The sequence below is a fragment of the Arachis duranensis genome, chromosome 1, assembly GCF_000817695.3.
Source record: "Arachis duranensis cultivar V14167 chromosome 1, aradu.V14167.gnm2.J7QH, whole genome shotgun sequence".
Lineage (NCBI taxonomy): Eukaryota > Viridiplantae > Streptophyta > Magnoliopsida > Fabales > Fabaceae > Arachis > Arachis duranensis.
Window position 1 is genome coordinate 89,866,746 of NC_029772.3, and position 22,503 is coordinate 89,889,248.

Sequence of the window (22,503 nt, forward strand, 5' to 3'; positions counted from 1 at the left end):
AATTTGATTATTTTGAGTGTTTCTCAATTTTTTTGACCCAAAAAATCGATAAAAATTTAGATACAGTTAATTTTAGATTGTTAGATAAAAATTTAATTAGATTAATCAATTTATTTAATTACTCTCAACTAATTATACTTAAGTTTTCACCAAAAAAATTCTAGTTTTGTCATATTCAACTCAAATTAATATCAAATTTTAGGGAAAAAACATAATTTTCATTTAAGATGAATATTTATATCATTATTTTAAAATTTGGACCAATTAGATCTCAAGTTAAATATGCTTTTTGTAGTTTAAATACTCTTCTCTTGGTGATTAGTTTATTAAATACACTTCAATTACAAATTTTACGGGTTATTAAATAACGAAAACAAAAAAACCCTTATGGATTAAATTATCAATTCATTATTATATACAAATTTTGTTTGACATAAAACAAGTAATCCTGATATATACATGTATGTGTTAAGTGTGATGAATTTAGATCTTTTAAAGAGAAAAATTTTAAAATAAATAACAGGCAGCGAATTAGTCACTATTATAAATCTTGTTATATGCACGTTATAAAAGTTAGTTATTAAATTAGTTATTATGTATTTATATATAATATATATAGTAGTTAATTTATTTTTAATATATACTTTATATAAATAAATAATTTTTAGTTTACATATAACATGATTGAATTATTATGAAATTGTATATTTTTAGTAAAATTCCCGCACAAATTGATAATTAATATATACATCTCACTCTACAAGTATTATCACTTCTGAAGATTCAAACATGTAACAACCAAGTATCTAAACGAAGAAAGGAAATATGTTTGGCAATGGCAATTAAACACAAAATACAATTGAAAAATAATACTAATAAAATTGTGGTCAATAAATAGGAGAGACCAATAAAAAATGAGATTAAGTATTGAACACCATCTAATATTTTTTTTCATTAGAGATCTACTCCCGTCAAAATTAAATAATTAATCATACCAAAAGTTATTTTAATGCGAATAAATGAACTATAAATGTTGTTTGTTCAAATTTAATTTGGGATTTTACTAAGATTTGAATACATCCCTTAGACAGTGTTTTTGAGTTCACAATCATCATTCCTTAGGTAAAACAGAGACAAAAAGATCGAAACTAAGAGACAGAGATTGAAATAAATTTTTTTATTCTGTTCGATATAAAATGGGAGATAAAAATTGAAATAAGAATGAAATTCTAATTTAATTTGTACAAAAGGTAAAATTAAAATTAATTAATTGAAATAAAAATATTTTAGGTATAAAAAATTATTAAAATTTTAGTCTCTATATCTAAAAATTTTAGTCTTTTATGTCTCTACCTTTTAGAAGTACTGAAATATTGAAATTTTGGAGATAGAAACAGAAATTTAAGTAGCAGTTTCTAAATCAACAAACATGATAATGAGTCTCAATTTTCTAATCTCTTTTTCAGTACCTCCAAACAAATACTACTTTAGAGACGAACAGTACTTGATAAGTCTGAAAAATCTCAACAAGTCTTCAAATAATCTTTTTAATCATAATTACTTTACAGAAAAAAAAAAAACTATTTTTCTAAGAAATGTTGTTGTTTTCATTTTTCCGCAATAACAGCATGCACGAAAACTAACTCCGTTATTGACGGAAACTAGGTGATCATGTTTTGGATATAACTTAACTCATGCCATCCAATTGCATGGAAGAATGGATCCTTTATTTATTTTTTAATTGATTTTGTAAGTGTGATTTCACATCATAAAAATTTAAGTTGGACTAAAAAATATGTGAAATTTTTGTTTGTTACATGTGAGATCACATTAATTGAAAAAGAAAATTAAAAATTTATTTTTCTCTAAAATGGTGATATGAAAATAGTTAAAATAATTTTTACATAAAAATAATTATTAAAATATAAATACATATTATATTAAATATTTTGGTGAAATATAAAAAATTATCTATCATTTTTAACTATTAGTTCACATGAAAATTATTATAAGTATTTTTGTATTTAACTAATTTGAGTTGGTCAAACGATTAATTTATTCATAATTTATTGGACCTTAGATGAAACTTAAATAAAGAAATTATTATTGTTATTATTAGCACGATTGTACATTTTTTTATATTCTGTTTTATTTCATGTATCTAATAAATTAAATTAAATGATAATCAATATGAGATTGATCAATAATCTTGAGTCTAAATTATTAAAAAAAATTAAAAATAATATTTACATATAAAAAAATCAACCATAAAATTAATTATTATATATTTGTATATAAAATATATACGTTGTTTAATTTTTTTAAATATATAATTCGTATTTGAATATATATTATATACTAAAAATGATTTAGTGAGTAATTTTTAATGTAAAAATAAGTAAAACATCAAATTAAAAAAGAAATCAAGAAATCGAACAAAGTATTCCAGGTATAGATCAGATTCTTTATTTTTTTTAAAGACAAACTGTCTTAATTATAAAACATATAATTAACATTTATTATTTTATATTCTAATCTAAATATTTCCATACAGGAAATATGACAATTTCTTTCTGCCTTCACTAACCTTCATATTTTAAAACAAAAAGAAACACTAACAAAAAAAAACCACCATCTCCAATTCATCAACGATCATGAGCCAATCCGATCCTGTTAACAAAGAGGAAAGACGTTGCATATAGTTATCAACCAGAAAATATAATAAAATTCAATGTATTATAATAAGAAGAAGAAATTGTTGCAATGTGTTACGACAAAATTTATGTGCAGTTGTCTTCGTTATGAATTATCAAATAATATGATAAGTTTGAATAAAAGTGAAAATTCAAGTGCAATAAACTTCATATAAAATTTATAGTTGAGAGCCGTTAAATAATTTGACTGATTTGATTAAATTTTCATCAAACGATTTTCAATTATCAACTTAACATGAAATTATCTGCAATTAAATTTTTACTTTCAGTAGATTATTATTTAATAATTTTTAATTATCAATTTTACGTAAAGAATATACTCTTTATTTACAATTAGCCTGAATTTCGCAATATAAGGTGGAACTCAATAAACTTTACCTCAAATTGATAGTTAAAAATTATTAAATAATTTAAAAACGACTTTCATTTATTCAAATCATCAACTTCACATAAAATTAATAAAATTGATTATACCTAAAGAATTTTTGCGTCGCATGAAATAAAAAGAAAGCACGGAGATCTGACCGGTGAATGAAGGATGGATCAGTGGGTGGTGGCGGCGGCACCGCCATGTTCCTTGGCGTGCTTCTCGTGCTCGAGGTGGCGGAGTTCAAAGGGGAGTTCGACAAAGTAGGACAAAATCATGCCACCGAAGCAAACGTCGTAGAGAGGCACCGGCGAACTTGTTTCTATGTATTTTTCGTAGTACCTTTCCAAAGCTCTCTCTATCAACCCTTTTCCGTTCTTTAACGGCCCCGTTCTCGTCATTCTCACACCCTTCTTCTTCGATTCTTCGATCTATGCAAATACACATACATGCATCAAATCAAAAACTCAATCAAGCCTTCTATTCAATTCTCATCCCGAATAACCTGCGTCACCCCACATTTTTTTATGATTATCTATTTATATATAGAATTTAATTTTGATACTAAATAATAGATATGTTATATATATAAGTATATATTACAACGCTCTTAGTCAATGTTGCAACGTGTTCAGCATCCATTGTAATAGTTCTTGGCTGAAGGCGTTGCAACGGAGACAAATAGTGTTGCAACGTTAGCTAAAAACTGTTGCAACGGATGCTATATGCGTTACAATGAATGTTGGACGAATTGCAATGTTGCTCCTCGCTGGGACGCGCCGTTCCCACATCGTGCTCAGACTTAGAGGATGATCCCCTTATCCTGAGTCAAGCACCAGGTGTTGTCCCGCTATTATTTATATATTAAAATTCGTCAATATATATATATCATTTTTAAACTATACGCTGTGTTTTTTGATTAATTAATTCAACTAATGTGTATGTATATTATTATATGCGTATATTTAATTATTTACAAGAAAATTAATGCTTTTTTATTCTTCTATGAATAATGGACATATATTCACATATTATTGAAATAAAATCCACATTTTTGTTTTATCTAGTGATATGGAGGTCATGTGAATTAATTAACATAAACCGTATTCTATCTAATACGAGAGATATAGCTACATATATACATCAGAATATAATACATAATATTTTTTTACGGTATGCTGCATCACAAAATAAAATTTAAATATTTAATATTTATTTAAATAAATTAATAAATTATTTATTAAACAAAATTAATAAGTTAGCTTATATATATATATTGGATTTATCTACAGTATATATTAATCAATCTGGATTAATTTAGATTTGGTTTGATAAAATTTTTATTAATTTTCAAAAATAATTTATAAAAATTAATTTTAAAACATATTTTTTAAAACAAAAAAGAGTTCAACATTCATGTAAAGCAAAAATAAAGAAAAGACAAAAATCATAAAAGACAAAATAATTTATATATTATTTTCGGCATAACTATCAACAACATGAGTTATTTACCACACTATTCAATAACACATGAAAATGATTGATCCACACAATTTACGACTCCTGTTGTCTTGTTCTGAAATATGATATCATTCCGTTGTAACCAAATAATGTATATAATTGAGAAGAACCCAACTTGCTAATACTAGCACAACTCTTTTTTCACCAGCATGGATCTCCAACTCTTAAAGTATTCTTTTAAAGTACCGGGAACAGTTCACGTCTGTCCAAATGCCAAGATCTATGCACACCACACCTGCCAAGAGTACTCACAAGTAACAAATAAGATAGTTTTTTAAAACTTATAGTATTTATATTTGGTAAATTAAATTAGGGATAAGTATTGATTTGGTCTCTAACGTTTAGGGTCGGAATCAAATTCATCTCCAACGTTATTTTTTATTTAAAATAGTCTCCAATGTTTTATTTGGTATTAAAATCGTCCTTTTGGAAGATTATTTTACCCTTGGGTATATCACAAGACAGAGAGAAAAGCAAGGCTCTTCTTCCTTCTTCACTTCTTCTCACTCACATTCAGAGAAGAGAGAAGCAGAAACTCAGAGCAGAGACTCAGAGAGAGAAGGAGAGAAGAAAGTCTCGCCGTCGCCTTCGTGGTCATTGACGCCCTCCCCCTCGACTTCGCCTCGCCGCGCCTCGCCTTCCCCTTCGCCCTTGCTTCACTGTGCCTCGCCCTGGCCTCGCTACACTTGACCCTCGCCCTTGCCTCTTGTTCCTTGTCGTCGTTGGGGAGGTGGTGGTGGTGGTGATCATGTTCATCGCATTTCCAGCATCATCGCCGCGCCTCCCTCCCCCTTCCATCCCTACTCTTCGCTATCCAAATTCACTGCCACCACCACCACCACGCAGCTCCACCGTCACTGCCATCACAGGTAAATTAAGATTCAAGTTCCTAATTCTTACTCTTATTCATCACAATCACTAATTTTTAAATTCATCACAAATCCTACCGTGGTTTCCGTCGAGGCTAAAGGAGGTCATCGCCGAGCTGCTCTCCTCCCTACGTCGCTGCTGCTACTGCAACCACCTTCTTTAATCTTTGTTCTTGTTTTTGTTATGTTCTTGTTTCTGGATTGTTGTTGTTTTTTTATTTTTTGTTTTTTATTTTTTTAAATCTTAATCTGTTGTTATTGTTGTTGTCGTTGGATTTAAAGAATAATTTTTGTTCTTATTTTTATTTTGTTGTTGTTTCTGGATTGCTTTTAGATGCTGTTGTTTTTTTATTCTTTTTGTTTTTGTTTTTAAATCTGAATCTGTTGTCGTTGTTGTTGGATTTGAGAATTTGATGTCGTTCATCACAATCTATAGTTTTGTTAATTATATTTAAGGATTTGTAATTTTAAATTTTGTTAATGAAAGAAGAAGGATTTGTAGTTTGAATTTTGTTAAAAGAAGAAGAAGTGAAATGGTAGAAAAGGGGTATTTTTATCATTTAGAAAAATAATTTATTAACAAGGACGATTTGAATACCATATTAAAACGTTTGGGATGATTTTAAATCCAAAATAACAGTGGAGACGAATTTGATTCCGACCCTAATAGAAATCAAAACAATACTTACCCCTTAATGACTTTTAATAAACATAAATAACAACAAATATATTTGTTAAAATAACTTTTAAAATTTTAAAATATTATAATATATATTAATTAATGTAAGAATTAAATTTGGATATTAATTAATATACGATATTATATTAGATAATTTTTATAAGTATATGTCATTATTGAAAAGCTCCACTTTAAGGTTTAGTTTAGTAAAATTTTTATTTTTTAAAAGTAGCTTGCAAAAGTTACCTTTTAAAATATGATTTTTTAAGAAGTGTAGCATTTATATTCGATAAATTAAATTAAAAATGACTTTTAATAAACACAAGTAACAACAATTACGTTTTATAAAATAGCTTTTAAAATTTAAAAATACTATAAGAGACATAAATTTAAGCGTTAAATTTGAAAATTAGTTAATATATGACGTTATATTAGACTTTTAAATTTTGAAAATCACAAGTCAAATTTGAAAAGCTCAACCTTAGGTACTTCCAAAAGTATCCGATCTTTTAAAAGCTGCAAGTACAAGTACAAGATATTTTTTATTTACCAAACGCAAAAAGAGGAGCTTGTGCTTTTAAAAAGTACAAGCACTTTTGATGGCAACACCATCCGAACCCGTGGGTACCCACCCCGCCCCGAGCGGGTAATTACTCGTCTCGCACCAGGGCGAATTTTTACCGAAGCAGGTTCTTGGGTGGGCTCGGGGTGGATTGGGTTTAAGTAATACTCGCCCCTACCCGCACCGGTATATATATAATATATATAATTTTAATATATAATATATGTAAAATAATTAGTAAAATAATTAATAATATTGTATTATATTTAAACTTTTACTTTAATTTATGTTATGTATGTGATGATGGTTATATAAATTTTGAAATTTAATTTTATTTATTGAATTTTAATAATTATAGGGACGAATAAGGGCAGGATAGGTCATAGTTCAACTTTTTACTACCCGCGGATAGAAGTGGGGCGGATTCTATACAGGTTATTGTAGAGTGGAGTAGGTCGAATAGAGCAAAAATTTGCCTCTATCCTGCCCTGTTATCACCCCTATCAAAAAATTTTACCAAACTAAATCTAAGTATTTTAAAAAATATTCACATTTTTCAAAAGTTACAAATATAAGTATATAAATTTTTTTATTTATCAAATACAAAATAATAAATTTATTCGTTTGAAAAATACATACACTTTTTTAAAAAAATTTACCAAACTAAATTTTAGTAATTAATTTATTAATCTATTTAAATAAAATAAGTGTCAAAAATTCAAAATTCGCTCGATATATACCACAATCCATTGTGTAAAACTGAAAAAAAAACTACCATATATATGTTCTTCAATATTATAAATCGATTTTTTTAATAAAATACTTATTAAATTTAGAAGTTTTTACTAGTAATAATCTTATTAAAAGCACGGAGAGCTTATATTAGCTGAATAGCTGTATCCTATTATACATATTGTAAGCACGTTGAGGTAGAATGGGCATTTTGGGAATTATGTGAAAGCTAAGAGAACCCGCCTTTTGCTATTTATCGAGAATGGAAAAAACAGAAAGCAGTCAAATAATTCATAAATTAGTTATTTGGGAGATGAGTTGAAACTACCAAAATACCCTTTTTTGATGGTAGCAATGGATTGTTTGCGAATTGTTCCCAGAGATTGAAGGAAGAACAAGCACGTTGCTGTTCCTTCTTTCTTACCTCCTTTCCTTCCAAAATCCAAGAAAGCAACTATATAATTGTTCATGAATGGGAACGTTTCAGAGTTGGAGAAGAGCCTACGGTGCTCTCAAGGATTCCACCAAGGTTGGCTTAGCCAAGGTCAATAGCGAATACAAGGTACGTTATGCATGGATATCATTTTCTATCTTAATTGCATTGCATGAATGTTTTGACGTTGATTAATTGTTAATTAATTGCATGCATGCATGCATTTGATTCAAGGAATTGGATATTGCAATTGTAAAAGCTACCAGTCACGTAGAATATCCTCCCAAGGAACGTCATGTTCGAAGTGAGTTCTTCTTAATTCGTTCATTTTTCATTTTCATATGATATATATCATCATCATCAAATTAAATATATTTTTGTACCATTGTTTGAAATGAAATTGTTATGGCGCGCCGAATTTGAGGTATTATATAGATAGCAGAGTGTTAGAGATATAATTATTGATGCGTCTCTTCGTATTAGTTTAAGCTTTTGGGATAAATGATTTCATAAGACGGATTTAATTTGGTTTTTCGTTGGATTATCAATGCAGAAATATTCTATGCCACAGCAGCACATCAACCACGGGCAGATGTGGCATACTGCATACACACACTCTCCAAGAGACTTTCCAAGACAAGAAATTGGATAGTGCGTTATTTCACTTTTCATACTTAATAATAATAATTCGTTGGTAGTGCACTCAAGATGTTTGATTGTTTGACAGCCGCACTCATGCTTATAATTACAGGTTGCCATAAAGACATTGATAGTTATCCATAGGATTTTGAGAGAGGGTGATCCTACTTTCAAAGAAGACCTTGTCAACTATTCAAGAAGGGGACACATTCTCCAAATATCCAATTTCAAAGATGACTCAAGCACCCTAGGTAACTTATGTTTGTTTGGTACTATTTGATCATTATGTTGTGTCATCTTAACAAATGTTATATGTTTATTTCTCCTATTTCATGGCTACATCTCTGTGTGCAGCTTGGGACTGTTCTGCATGGGTTAGAACCTATGCACTGTTTTTAGAAGAAAGGCTTGAATGTTATAGAGTCCTTAAGTATGACATAGAGTCAGATCGTTTAAAAAAACCGACACAAGGGCAGGGTTTAGCTAAGGTGTGTGTCCATATATAGTTTGGTTTTATTCATAAACTAAAACTTCCATGCGGCTTTTATTGTTACTATATGTTTACAGAATATCAGTAACTACTTTCAGCTTTGACAGGTACAAAGCAGAACACGGTCATTGCCTACTGAAGATCTATTGGAGCAACTGCCTGCACTGCAGCAACTTCTATACCGCCTTATTAATTGTCGGGTAACAATTTGATGTGAAAACTCATATTCCCTCCATTCCTTTCTATTCTGTTAAATTTTTTAGTGCATTGACAGTGACAAATAAAATAGAACGGAATAGAGGGGGTATTCAGGATTTCTACGTTCCTAATTTGTTATGACATATATGTTAGCATTGAAATTGGCACTTTTGCTGTCCCTTAGACAACTTCTGATTTGATTTAATATCTTGCAGCCTGATGGAGGAGCTTACAGCAATTACCTAGTGCAATATGCTTTGGCCCTGGTATTGAAAGAGAGCTTCAAAATATATTGTGCAGTCAATGATGGAATCATCAATCTTGTGGATGTGGTAATTGTATATCCTATTATTTAATTTCTTGTTTTGATAACTTCACTTTAGCTCTAGTTTTTAAATTTATACTAACCCATGAAATTTTCAGTTCTTTGATATGCAAAAACATGATGCCAGGAAGGCTTTGCTTATTTACAAGAGAGCTGGCCATCAGGTATACAATGATGCTTTTTTCAAATTGGAATTTAGCTTTTGTTCTCAAAAAACATGTCCATGTGATCATCGTTGCTATTATGTAGTGCGATCAACTTGCTAATTTCTATGAATACTGCAAGGGCTTGGATCTTGCTAGGAACTTCCAATTCCCAACTCTGAGACAGGTTCTTTCTTGCTTCTCAAGTAACCAACATTTCCTTTGATATCGTAAATGGTTTCTCACTAATTTATTCACTGCAACAAAACAACAGCCACCTTCCACTTTTCTTGGTACAATGGAAGAGTACATCAAGGAAGCACCAGAGGCAGGCATGCCTAGAAAGAACCCGGTAAGAAAGAATGAAAACACAAATTAAGCAGAGGTTGCATTATATACTATGTTTAGGTTTATTAGTTATGTGATATTACATATAACCCTGCCTCTGAAGTTTCTGCATTTGTTGTAACTGCAATGAGTTTATATCTTATGGTTGATTAATAATTGTGATGCAATGTCAGGAGCCTAAGGAAAAGGAGGAATCATCCAAAGAAGAAGAACCAGAAACCGACGAGCACGAAGAGGACGAAGAGCCTCAAGAAAATGAGAAACAAGAAGAAGAAATCCAGGAAGAACCTGAACCACAACCCAAGGAACTAGAGAAGGCCGAACCTGCTCCTCTGATATCAACTGGTGATGATTTGCTGGTATGTTTATTTGCTTAAATGATCTCAATCTTATGCAACATCATGAATGCTTGATTTGGTTCATACATTGTGCAACATTGAAGGGTCTACATGAAATAAATCCAAAAGCTAGAGAACTAGAGGAGACCAATGCTTTGGCACTTGCAATTGTACAACCTGGTGGTAAGGCCAAAGATATAATATCTTTCTTCTTTTCTTCTTCTTTTTCCTTTTGCATCTCTGTCGTGCCGAACTGCCTATTAAGTCGATTTATTTGATGCTTATGAAGCTCTAAGATCCGCAAATTTTATGTAGGAAACAACATTCCGAGGGATCTTGCATTGAGTAACATTGGTGGGACTACAGGTTGGGAACTTGCACTGGTTACGGCACCAAGTAACCATACCAGCCAAGCAATAGACCGAAAAATGGTTTGTTTTCTCCGCTCTATCACTTGCTTATAAATCAAACAGCGCAATGCTACCACATTATTCTGAAATCTATTTTCTAGCGAAAATTCTGGCTCTCTACTTTCAATCAAATATCAGGACTAGTTAAGATTGTCACTGTGTTGTTTCATTCAATTCATGATCGTGATGGATTAATCTCTTACTGATCTATTAATCTAATATGCTGAGGCAGGCTGGTGGATTTGATAGGCTACTACTAGAAAGCTTGTATGAAGATGAAAACTCCAGAAGACAACTTCAGCTCCAAAATGCAGGTTATGGATACGGAGGAACAGCTGTTCATAATCCATTTGATCAATATAATAGTAATCAGTATGATCCATTTGCAGTGTCCAACAACATAGCACCTCCAACCAATGTGCAATTGTCATTGATGGCTCAGCAACATCAACAGCAGCAAATGATGTTCCAACAGCAACAAATGATGTATCCACAACAACAACAACAACAACAGCAACAACAAATGATGTACCATCAAAATAACATGATGATGGTCCCATATCAGTCTCAATACCCTCAACAGATGCAATTTGTGGACTCTTCTAATCCATTTGGAGATCCCTTACCAGTTCCCACCTATCAACACACTTCCATGCAAGGAAATTACAATTTGTTGTAGAGTCCAACTATCTTTTAAGTAGGGTTAACATGAATTTTCTTCTCTTTGTTGGCCAGTGAATCGTAACGTGCCGTTTTATTTTGTAATTATAACGGATCCATTGTTCTTCAAACGCACTCATGGAAAACTAACTTTGCAAGTATCAGTATAAAGTCTGAGATTTCAGTTTAAATGGGTTGACGTTGAACACATACATGTTAGTACTACGCTTTTGTTGTTGTCACATAATACTGCCACAAACTAGATACAGTTCACAGATTCTCCCTTGAAATTCATATCATGAACACCAGAACAACAGTAAGAATGCTACTGCTGATTATCTCTGTTATTTCATCATGTTTTAATCTTCCTACAAGAGTCTCGAGCCATTGTTTATCTTTTATTGTGGCCTCTACTTCTATAAATACAAAAACGCGTCCTTAAGAGCAATACTAAATGACAAGTTGACCAATTCGAACAAAGATTTGGGATATCTAATTTTCGTTCAGAAATAGCGAGGAAACAGTCATGTAAAATATATAAATACATAATATGATTTGAATAGACAAAAAAAAGATGGACAAATCATGTCACTTTCTCCTGTTTAAATAACATGAAAAATCAAAATGAATGAAAAAGGAGTCACGAGCAAAAGGTGGCAACTTGCATCTAGATTCCTTGGCTGTCTCTAAACGAATGGAAAGTAGAGAGAAGAAAAGAGTTTATTGGGATTCATGCACCGCTAAAAACATAAGCCAGTGTGTAATTCCAGAGGCAAAATATGGTGTTTCCCCTTAATTATCCAGTTTACTACAGTTGTGTATACATCACTAAATATATGCACAGGGTTGAGGAATGTTAAAAAAAACTTTTCTTTAATAGTTTTCAACTTTCATGAATACATACATAACCCATGTAAATAGGTTCAAAGTGACAACATTGAAATTATTCAACATATACTGGTTATTTAATTAACCTGTTCACTAACCAACTATGTACAAAACATTGAGACTAAGTAGAGAAGGTTAATCCCAAACCACCAGTACTGCACCTCAGCACCTGTACGATTTCCCAGTTGAATGCATTATCCTTGCTTCTCAATCTCTATCTTCAAATAGTTCAGAGTCCCCTCACTCCCATCTTGGCCTTCTCCATGAGATCAGGTTGTGACCCTGAAAATCGCATATAATTGAGCTCAGCTTGGTAGAAAGATATGACAAAGATTCTCCACGCACACACACAATTTGACCTTTGCCTCTCAGATGAACCCAGATGGCAGATACCCAAACAGAAATGTGAGAGCAAAGTTAAAATCAAGAAACTCTGAACATTTGCCAATATAAACCCACAAGTCATGGTTGGTTGGCCATACATGTTTATGTTGTCCTCTTGTACAAATACTACATGCATATGAACTTTTCAGAATCTTCTAGGCTTTTCAAAGGGGAAAAAAATCCTATCCAATTGGTATGTCAACTTCTGTTTCCCAAGATGCAGATGCACAAACCAGCCGAAAACATTCTTTTGAATTGTTAAATCTCATTCAGAAACAACGTGGGTTAAGTGAATTGCTGAAAGCAGAAGCACGAAAAGCCAAACAATAGAAGAAGAAAGAAGAAAGAGTTTACAACAAATGTTAAAACCAACACTATTAAGAACTAACATCTTGACAAGTGCTGTTTCTGTTTCCATATCTCATCAGTCCCTATTTGGATAAAAAAGGAGGATGAGTAAAAATCCGGAAAACTTACAATACCAATATCAACAAATGTTAGAAGGGTAGCATGAAAAGTTGGAAAATTAAATATATTACCAGAGCAACGGGCTAAGGTGAATCAGAGATCAACCTTCCTCATCTTCTGAGAGAGTTATGTTCTCCGGAAATGTGAGAACCTTGACTTGCACTGACATGTCCATGGTTTCCGGGCTATTCAACTCCAACCCAGTATCCCCACCATGAGGAGATGCATTCTCTGAAAGTCATACGATCATATAAGTTTTTAAATATTTTTAAGAATCCATATACAAATTAAAGAAAAAATGTTGTGGTAATAGAAACTATTGAATGCTGCAATTAATATTCCCAAATTTCAAGTATTCAATTTAAGTCAGAAAAGCATCAATTTTGTGTTGATATATCATGAATTAATTCGAGCTACATGATGGATGCACAACACTAAGGTCAAAATGAGAATTACAAACCCTGGATCTAGTCAATTTATTGAAAAGAATGAAAATTCAGAAAGAGTTAGGGTAAGAGAAAAGGGGGAACCTTGAACGAAGAAATGCTGAGAGGAGGGCCAACCACGGATGGTGGAGACGGAAAGAGGCTGCTTCTGAAGCTGCTTCTGCTGAAGATGCTGATTGGTGAGGTGGTTGGTGAAATTGTGAACGAACGTTGCGACGTTGGAAGCTGAAGGCGCCGGTGGGACCCAAAACGAGGATCCCGGAAGAAAAGGGAGCCAATCGGGCGTTGCCTTCTTCACCAGAATCCGGTGTATGTGATCGTCTAGAAGCTTCAGAGCCACATCGTATTCCTCTCCCTCTTTCTCCTTCTTCGATGATTGGGGTTTCAATTTCGTGGCTTGGGACGATCGGTGCCGCTGGTGAGTCACCGCCACGCGGGGGGCGGAGCTGCCGTCTTTCAGGGAGTGGGCGCCGGTGGCTTGACGGAGGAGCGTCCTGCCGATGAACCTTGCCATTTGATTCTCTCTCTCAACAAAGGAATCCAGAGATAACGAAAAATAAGAACTGAAGAACCTTAATATATGAATTATGAAATAAAAAATAGAAAAAGCATAAAAGTAAATGGAAAATAAATATTAGTTAATTTTTTAGAACTAACAAATTTTTCTATTTTTGGAAGTAGGCAGCACCTTTTAAATGTAAAAAGAGACGATCTTTTTTTTAACTATTTACGTTAGTATTTAATTTCTATCTCACCAGTTTAACAAATTTATTGAAGTATCCCGTTGTCTCACGAAAATAAAAAACAGAAATCGAAATAATTTTTTTAATAAAAAATCACATTATTTTTTATAAAAAAGACAGAAGCTGAGTTGATAATTTACTTATTTTAAAAAATAGACAATACCTGATAATTGTATAGGGTATATACTATACAAAAATTATGTAAATGTTTTTATTTCATTTATGGGATTAATTAGTATTTAATTGATTGTTAATTTATTTTAATAAAGGATTCATATAAGAGGTGAGATCTGTATGAAGTTATAATTTGTTGACGTTGACCTTGACTATTACGATATAATGTGAATGGATTAGAATGGAAGGTGCAGTGTTTTCCTGAACCCTGTTTGTAATAAGTGTCTATCTCTGCTTTGTTTGGTTGAAGAAAAGAAAATGGAAAGAAAGAAAAAGAAAGAGAATGAATAGAAGGGAAAATAAGGAGAGAAATATATTTTTTTGTTTACATTAAAAGAAAGAGAAGACAAATTTAAAAGGAGAAAATTAAAACTATGTAAAGCAATACATAATCTTATTGTATCATAAAATATAAATGCTATATTTATTTATATTTTAATACCATTTCAAATATGTAATTTAATATCCAAATTAAAAATCCAATTTCTTGTCATTTTTTCTTGGAATTTCTTTCCTTCAATTTTCTCCTAAGCCAAAAGTATAATATGTCTACCTTGGGTTTCTCATGTCTATTCATTTGGATTTTCCCAAGTAGAAAGGGTGAGGTGGTACAGTCTTCTTCTATATTCTTGTATACTATCTATGTAACATATACATTAGTTTTTGCATTTTAAATATATACAAATTAATCCCTTAACTTTTTTATTATGACAGTTAAACAGTTAAATATAAGGCAAAAACTCACGTTCATTTTTTTCATATGAAATTAATAATTAAAAATTTATAAATAACAATTTAGTCAAACATGTGAAAACAACTCTATATAAGTATTTGGCTAAAAATATGAATCTGTACAATAAAAAGAAAATTCAAAAATGTAAAAGTCAAAGTAAACATAATAATCTTAAGTTTATAACTAAAATGTTATATTTCCTTTGCTGAACCAAAATACTCAAAGAAGGATAACTCAACCATTAATAATATGAATCATCACATAATTTAAGTGATGTTGGTGTGTATTTACATAATCATCTCGCTCATAATCTCTAACACTCTGGAACTAATGAGCTGTGAAAGAGAATCAAAAGAAACTCAGCCTAAAGAATTGTAATTACAAATTACAAAATATATGTACAGCTCAACCTCAATGTCCTCACATCTCAGACAAAAGATTACTAATTTTTCGAAGTTCATCCAGAGCTGCTGTCATGGCAGCAAGCTGCCCTTTACCAACCACAACATCTTTCGAAGCTCCCTGTTCTTGTTGGAAAGAAGACTCAATCACCTGCCACATACAGATACATAATTCAGTTTCAGGTGCCCACAGCATTTCATGCACAAACACTATTAAAAATTCGAGAATGGTAAGAAAGAACTTTACCTGAATATGCTCAAGCATAGACTGCCCAATATTCCTAATAGTTCCTACCATATTCTGGTCTATCGGAGAATCCCCTTGGCTTCTAACAGGACTACAATGCCCATTTGCTATAGAAGAAGAGGGTATCATTACATGACTTTGATTTTCGCATTTGGCAGGTTTTGCATCTTGAGAAGGACTTCCACCCTCGACAGATGTACGTTCATCACTGTTTCGTCCAAGCCTTGAAAAAAACCACTGGAATTTATTCAGCTTTCCCCACTTAGGATGTGAGGCTGAATTTCCCAAAGGATCATTGTTGAAGGAGGATGTGTGAGATAAGTTCTCAGGACAATCAGAGACTGGAAGAGGTGAACCAGTTTCATTGATTTCAGTTTCAAGAAAGGACAAATTATAATTATACGGAATGCTACTTTTCTCAGAATAGTTTCGACGATTGACATCCAAACGAGGACTAGCTAGGCCAGAAAATATAGGTGAATTTCCCTCACTTCTAGTACTTACACTTAGACCTCTAACATCTGCAAAGTAATTGTTGCAGCATTCAGAGCCGTCATCTTGTTGTTCCCTTTCAACTACTACAGGACGATTATCCTGCTCGAATACATACAGGTTTTCTGTATCTACCTCTGAGCCAAGTTCCTTACAAAGATCTTCTAACAAACTGCGTCTAACAGCTTCCTTATTTTCCTTTTTACCATCATTAGTCGTGGATGGAGAAGGGGCAGATTCTGTTCTCTTTAAACTGACATTTACCTTTTCTGTCCATTTCTTTTTCTGAGCTGGAACCTGATTTTCGGCTCCATCTTGCTTAAGTTCTTCGGTACTGTGGGCAACTCTCCACTTTTCTTCCCAGTAGCTATCAGTCAACAGTTTCAGAGGAGTTCTCGGAGAATCTGAGTCAGATGCATGAGTCGTAGATCTTTGACTAATTGATTTTGCTTGGTTATGAAACCACACAAATGAAGGTATTGATGATGAAATTTCAGTACTTAATGCAATATCCTGCAAGGATTTAGCCTTTGCTAGTAGTTTATCAATATCTGTGTCCCCGGGGAAGTTTAATAACCTCTGAAGACAGATTGTGGGATTTTCAGTTGCCAGTAGTGAAGATCTTAATCGAAGTAACATTGCTACAGCCATAGCCGTGATAAAGGCTCCACGAGGTGATTGTAATATCATAAAACCAGATTCTGTAGTGTCCTCAGCAAGCTTCTGCTTTTTACTATTATCTGATAAAAATATCTCATCCCAGATGATCAAGAGGTTGTCGAGTGAAAATTCCCGTCCAAATAAAACTCGGAACCAGCGAAGAGCAAAGTACTGGGGTTCAACCCCAAGATCAACAAGATGACTGTGTAGAGATGAATCAACGTGATACAACAAATGATACAATGCATTTGAAGCTTCAATTACAGGAGGCAAGCCAGTATTGGACCCAGCCACAGGTGAATAAGAGAAGAAATCAGCCATTGCAACTGAACCATGAGCACCACTCATTAATGCCTCAAACATGCAGTAAGCATCGTGTTCCATGAATTTATCGGACAAAACAACACCAAGTTCACCTTCAGCCCCATAAGCATCACCTAGCAATACAAGCGCTCGTATATTAGGGTCAAGCTCATCGAGACTCTGGATTTTCAATGCATCTCCACAGGAACCAATATCATCCTCTGAGTCTGTAGATTTTCTCATATCAAAGCTGTAACGATGATCATTCTCCTGACAGAAAAGGCCATCAAATCTGTCTGTGAAGTGATCTTCATAAAGCTTTCGTATTGCGGAAAGATGTTCCACATCAACTTGGAGAACATATAGCAGCGGGGCAAGTAACTCATGCATTCCTGTAAGATAAATGAATGAAACTCAATAATGTGAAGTCAACTGTTTCATAACTTATTTTATTAGTAGAAAACAAATTACAAGGGAACCTAGAAGCCAAAGTAAGGGAATTTGTTTTTTGCCAAGTAAAAGGTTTTCCAAACAATTTGATCATTTATTGATCAGGAGGAATGCTAATAATTTTCTCATTGAATATGCACAATTTAAATGATGTGACTCAAAAGGAAAATATTTAAAATTTCGTTCACAGTTAAGAATATATGATAGAAACATTAATTAAAGTCCGTTGCTCATAACATGAGATTGGCTATTAATAAGCACATGATGAACCTTCATGTGAGATGGTGATAATCTTTTTTTTTTTTTCATATCCAATTAGACGCACTGTAGTTTATTATAGATATATGGCAGGAAAAACAAGACACCTGTCATAAACAAGAAGCTTACTAAACTATAGATCATCCTATAGTTTCATATATGTAGTTAGAAAGAAAAACAATGCATCCATACAAAAAGGATAAAAACATACATAACACGAAATAACCAAGGTATATTCCCTCAGAGAGTGCGTTTTTTTAGTTTCATTTGGAAGGGGCGGGAATTTGAAGAGTAAAATGGACTTACAACTACTCTTCAAATCCCTTGTCTTCCATCCCTTCTCCTCCAAAATAGAACTCACAAACACACCCATAAGTGATTGTCTGCATCTACAGATATTGCTTGGATGAACAACTTACCTTGTCTATAACCACACTCTGGGTGTTTGAGACACCATAGCAATAAAATCCGTCTCAATAAGCCTTGGAATCCTGGTGTCTGGAAGTAGCCCCCATGTTCTGGGTATAAACGTGATAAATCCTGATCAACCATCCTCTCCAGCTCAGCATTGCGGAAAAAGCGACTCCATGTACTATCTGTATATAAAAGGCCATACTCGTCACCACAGAGATAAAGTTTGCAAGATGGAGAACATTACCTAGACTAACTAGAAATCTACTTGACGGAAGTCCAAAGTCTAAGAACAATACAACACTATTACAATATATGCAACAATTTACTTGCTTTCTTTTACATATGCTACGATTTCCACGCATGTTCTTATTTCGGTTAACTCTTTGCTTAAACTTCTTATCAGTTGAGTTGCCACAAAATGAGCAGGAAGCATGTCTATATTGGTGCAGAAGGAAATGGTGTAATATGAAAACAAACTTGATTTACCTGGATTTTGTGAAAGTGGATTGTCCATGATAAGATTGGGTGGACTACCTCCATCTTTTGGAAGATGGGGATCAACCAGGAGGCGACCTCTCAAATTGGCATATCTGACATAAAAAACAGAGGTCGTGTTTACCAAGCAAAACATGGGCAAAAATATATGAGAAGACAAAGGCACTGGCAGAATAAATATCCAACTGCATATTTTAGTTCAAAATAATAATGCATGCCAATGCCAAATCCAAAACCAATGCAAACAATTTGAATTAACCTTCAATGCAATTGAAGATTGACGAAACAACTATTTTTCCCCAAAAATAAAAACAGAGAAGATATAGAATAGTAATCATTTTCTCGAATTAAAATTCAAAAAACCTCTTTTATTTTCGTATCACTATATCCATTCCCATATATTGAGAATTGAGAAACAAAACCACTAGCATTGTTGCAATGTTACGTATGTAGAATTGTTACTTTTATCATCGATACCGAGGATTCAATCTAGAACTTGAGATAAAATAAACACAAGATTCATATTCTCGAAAGGATCAATAGAGCGTAAATTAGAATTGGATTTAAAAATTATAAAAAAAAAAAAACAAAATTTAATCTATATCCACACCAACAAACAATAATTAAAAAAAAGAGTATATAAGGCATGATAATTGAGCATGGTTATTACCTCCTTCTAGAATTAGCGGTGGCACGACGAAGATCATCAATGGAATTCGAAGAAGGCAAAACCCCGAGACTGATACGCCACTGCAAACCTCTGATATCTCCGAATCGACGAGTCTCCGATGGGGATTCCGGAACTGACAGCACCGACGGGGATTCCGGCAATGGCGAAAGCACCATAGCTGGTGGCATGGTTATGCCAGGAAAAATTCCTCAACGAACAAGATGATCAAACGCAAAGAGAATCGAGAAAATTTTCCGAAGCTCAACCCCGAGAAACGAAATGAATTAGATGAATCGTTTTTTGAGTAGAATTAAAAATTTGAGCTATATAACACTGAATTCACGAAGAATGAAGAGAATTTGATTAATGCGCAGGGGCAAAGAGAGAACAAAAAGGAGGGAAAGGGAAATTGAAGGAGAAGAAGCTGAATTGAAGGAAAAAAATGATGAAATTACGTGAAAAATTGAGAGTGTGGGGAAAGAAATGGAAAAGTTGCTTCTTCTTCTTCTCCTCCTCCTCCTCTTCTTCTGTTCTGTCTCTGCGTTTCTTCAACAACAGAGACAGAGAAAGAAGAGAGAAAAATTAAAAAAATAAGAAAGAAAATGTTAAGAAAAAGGAGAATTAAATAACAGAGGATTGTGACTTGTGACAATTATAATGTGTGAATTAAAAAATAGATTTGAATTGAGTTGTCACCTTCTTCAAATTTCTACCACTCCTCTCATTTCTGCCATTCTCTCCTGTGAATATTCTGCTATGTGACGTTGACCTTCAGGTTTATTTTGACTCAATTCATTTCTTTTGTTTCTATTATTATCCATTTAAAACAATAACTCTCCTAATTTTCATTGTTGGTTCAACTTGTTATTAATTAATTAATTAATTAATTGTTGTAAAGAAGCTATTATTTTTATCTCACATGAAGCATCTAACGGTGAAAATTCAGGTGCAATAAATTAATAGTTAAGAGGTGTCAGATAATTTAATTGATTTGACTAAATTTTTATTTAACAATTTTTAATTATCAATTTTACATAAAATTGACTGCATCTAAATTTTTACCTTAAATAAAACAGTATATATTCAAATATATTCCTATAAAATTTTGCATTACCAAGTTTGATTTTCAACAAAATTTTATTATATTAAAATTTTTAATTTTTATAAAAATAAGATATATATATTTTTTCTCACTTTTAAAATTTTATATGTGTTATTTTTATAAAATTCAGAAGCTTCAATATAATAAATTTTTTAAAAAATAAAAATGTCTTGACGCAAAATTTTTTAAAAACATATTTAAATATATATTCTAAATTAAATATATATACATTCATAAACGTTTCTAATTTTCTATACTTTCTCTATTAGGTAGTAGTTATTACCAATATTTTGTTTACACGTGTTATAGAAAAGGAACAAAGCTACCACCACCTTAGGCAAATCATTTTCACATGGACTTTTATAAATACATTTGACAAATTTTATTTGACATGCCTAAGTTTTCTTATGTCGTTTAACCCTATCATGATGTGACATGTTTTTGTACTCAAGCATGTATGCTTTCTGTGAAGGATTATTATTGTTACATTTTGTACACCAAACTCATGGTAGAATAACTATGAAGAGAGTATCATATGATTATGATATATCAACATCTCCTTGGTCATCAAATCATCTTTGCTAAGTTCCAATATTCAAAGATCGGCAATACATATAGGTCTGCTCTCTCATTTTCATTTGCTTTCGAATTGTGACTTAAAAAAAAACACTATGTCTTGCTGAGTTTTCAGTTTTTTATGGCCCAAATTATTTTGTGGTTTTAAGGCCCAATAATTTATTTGAGCCTGACCCAATTTCATGTTTGGGCCATAGCCAATATATAGGATCAAAATGGTAGGATTTAGTTTCATATTTTAGTGTGTTCTGCAGCGGAGGCCTAGACAAGTGGCAATCATATTGTCTCTTAAACAAGCTGCACCAAGTTCGAACCCCAGCTGAGACTGGGATGAGATTTGATAAAACCTCAAAATGTGGGTGTGTGGGTGTGTGTGTTGTGATGCCTAGGATTGGGAGTTGTCCAATCCACTTGACCAAAAAAAATATTTTAGTGTGTTCTTTTTTGGTTAGAGTATAAAATTTTTAAATAAACTTTTTTTTAAAAAAATATAAATATCAAAACAGCGAAAATTGATCATTTGATGGATGAAAGTCTATGTTTCTTAACCATTTTTTTCGGATTTGATACTCACGCCTTACTGGAGGATGAAAACAGAGCTTACTTACTTAAGAGAGTCACTCACTTTATCTTTACAGTACTTAAAGAATTAGTCATTAAAACAATTAGTAAGAGTACTTCGTTCCAAACTTTTCAACTTCAACTAAGTGATTTAAAATATGCTATGTAATATATAATTTTTTAAGGTGCAACAGTTAATTTAAGCTTGACCCAAGTCCAAGTTATTCCCCAAGCCGCAGCTATCTTGTTTGATTATTGGAAATTTTATAGTGTGTAGCTCTCTTAACATATTATTGTTAACAATTAGGGTTCAAAACAAGGAATATTAACTAAGGCTAATATATCGTCTGTTACTCTAACTATTGCTCATATGTGTTGAGATGAAGCCCTCATATTTGTTAACAATTTACTTCAAATCTGAGAAAAAGAGATCAAATTTACACATACATTAAAGCATATTATTATTATTATTATTATTATTATTATTATTATTATTATTATTATTCATAACACAGCATACTAATTTCCTAATCTAAGTTTAGTTATTACTAATTTATTGTCTACATTTTATTGAATTAAAATTCAATTATTAATCATCATAAATAAAATA

At 32.2% G+C, this 22,503-nt stretch overlaps 3 protein-coding genes across 5 annotated transcripts; 1 reads left to right on the plus strand and 2 right to left on the minus strand.

Moving 5' to 3' along the window:
* Window positions 1-7,916: 7,916 nt before the first annotated feature.
* LOC107458428 (putative clathrin assembly protein At5g57200) lies at window positions 7,917-11,558 on the plus strand. The gene is made up of 14 exons (XM_021143756.2): window positions 7,917-8,006; window positions 8,112-8,181; window positions 8,431-8,528; window positions 8,629-8,767; window positions 8,871-9,004; window positions 9,114-9,206; window positions 9,420-9,536; window positions 9,628-9,693; window positions 9,779-9,859; window positions 9,947-10,024; window positions 10,194-10,379; window positions 10,463-10,541; window positions 10,674-10,789; window positions 11,001-11,558. Exons 1-14 carry the CDS (start codon window positions 7,917-7,919, stop codon window positions 11,445-11,447), a joined length of 1,794 nt encoding a protein of 597 aa, XP_020999415.1. The 3' UTR covers window positions 11,448-11,558.
* Window positions 11,559-12,282: 724 nt separating this feature from the next.
* LOC107496276 (uncharacterized) lies at window positions 12,283-14,182 on the minus strand. Of its 2 annotated transcripts, XR_001593606.3 has the most exons (4): window positions 13,699-14,182; window positions 13,240-13,399; window positions 13,090-13,131; window positions 12,283-12,598 (listed from the first exon to the last, which is right to left on the minus strand). XR_001593606.3 is itself a non-coding variant. In XM_016117493.3 (3 exons), the coding sequence occupies exons 1-2, from the start codon at window positions 14,126-14,128 to the stop codon at window positions 13,269-13,271; spliced, it is 561 nt and encodes a 186-aa protein (XP_015972979.1). In that variant the 5' UTR covers window positions 14,129-14,177; the 3' UTR covers window positions 12,283-12,598; window positions 13,240-13,268. The 2 variants fall into 2 exon arrangements, 1 of the variants encoding a protein (XP_015972979.1); XM_016117493.3 differs by lacking the exon at window positions 13,090-13,131 and having other exon boundaries at window positions 13,699-14,177.
* Window positions 14,183-15,480: 1,298 nt separating this feature from the next.
* Window positions 15,481-20,434, minus strand: LOC107496268 (uncharacterized). 2 transcript variants are annotated; one of them, XM_052261435.1, is made up of 6 exons: window positions 20,351-20,434; window positions 19,655-20,200; window positions 18,976-19,079; window positions 18,495-18,671; window positions 15,913-17,759; window positions 15,481-15,816 (listed from the first exon to the last, which is right to left on the minus strand). In XM_052261435.1, exons 2-6 carry the CDS (start codon window positions 19,840-19,842, stop codon window positions 15,685-15,687), a joined length of 2,448 nt encoding a protein of 815 aa, XP_052117395.1. In that variant the 5' UTR covers window positions 19,843-20,200; window positions 20,351-20,434; the 3' UTR covers window positions 15,481-15,684. The 2 variants fall into 2 exon arrangements, with proteins under 2 accessions (XP_052117395.1, XP_015972969.1); XM_016117483.3 differs by having other exon boundaries at window positions 19,655-20,423.
* Between the last annotated feature and the right edge of the window lie 2,069 nt (window positions 20,435-22,503).

Excerpts from the sequence above, each read along its gene's own strand:
- LOC107458428 (XM_021143756.2), top strand. The coding sequence starts at position 7,917 with ATGGGAACGTTTCAGAGTTGGAGAAGAGCCTACGGTGCTCTCAAGGAT. Across the intron at positions 9,207-9,419 it reads ACCGCCTTATTAATTGTCGG|CCTGATGGAGGAGCTTACAG; the intron begins GTAACAATTTGA and ends AATATCTTGCAG. Across the intron at positions 9,537-9,627 it reads TCATCAATCTTGTGGATGTG|TTCTTTGATATGCAAAAACA; the intron begins GTAATTGTATAT and ends TGAAATTTTCAG.
- LOC107496276 (XM_016117493.3), bottom strand. The coding sequence starts at position 14,128 with ATGGCAAGGTTCATCGGCAGGACGCTCCTCCGTCAAGCCACCGGCGCC. Across the intron at positions 13,400-13,698 it reads TCAGCATTTCTTCGTTCAAG|AGAATGCATCTCCTCATGGT; the intron begins GTTCCCCCTTTT and ends TATGACTTTCAG.
- LOC107496268 (XM_052261435.1), bottom strand. The coding sequence starts at position 19,842 with ATGCCACCAGCTATGGTGCTTTCGCCATTGCCGGAATCCCCGTCGGTG. Across the intron at positions 17,760-18,494 it reads AGAGTGTGGTTATAGACAAG|GAATGCATGAGTTACTTGCC; the intron begins GTAAGTTGTTCA and ends TTTATCTTACAG. Across the intron at positions 15,817-15,912 it reads CTATGCTTGAGCATATTCAG|GTGATTGAGTCTTCTTTCCA; the intron begins GTAAAGTTCTTT and ends TGTATGTGGCAG.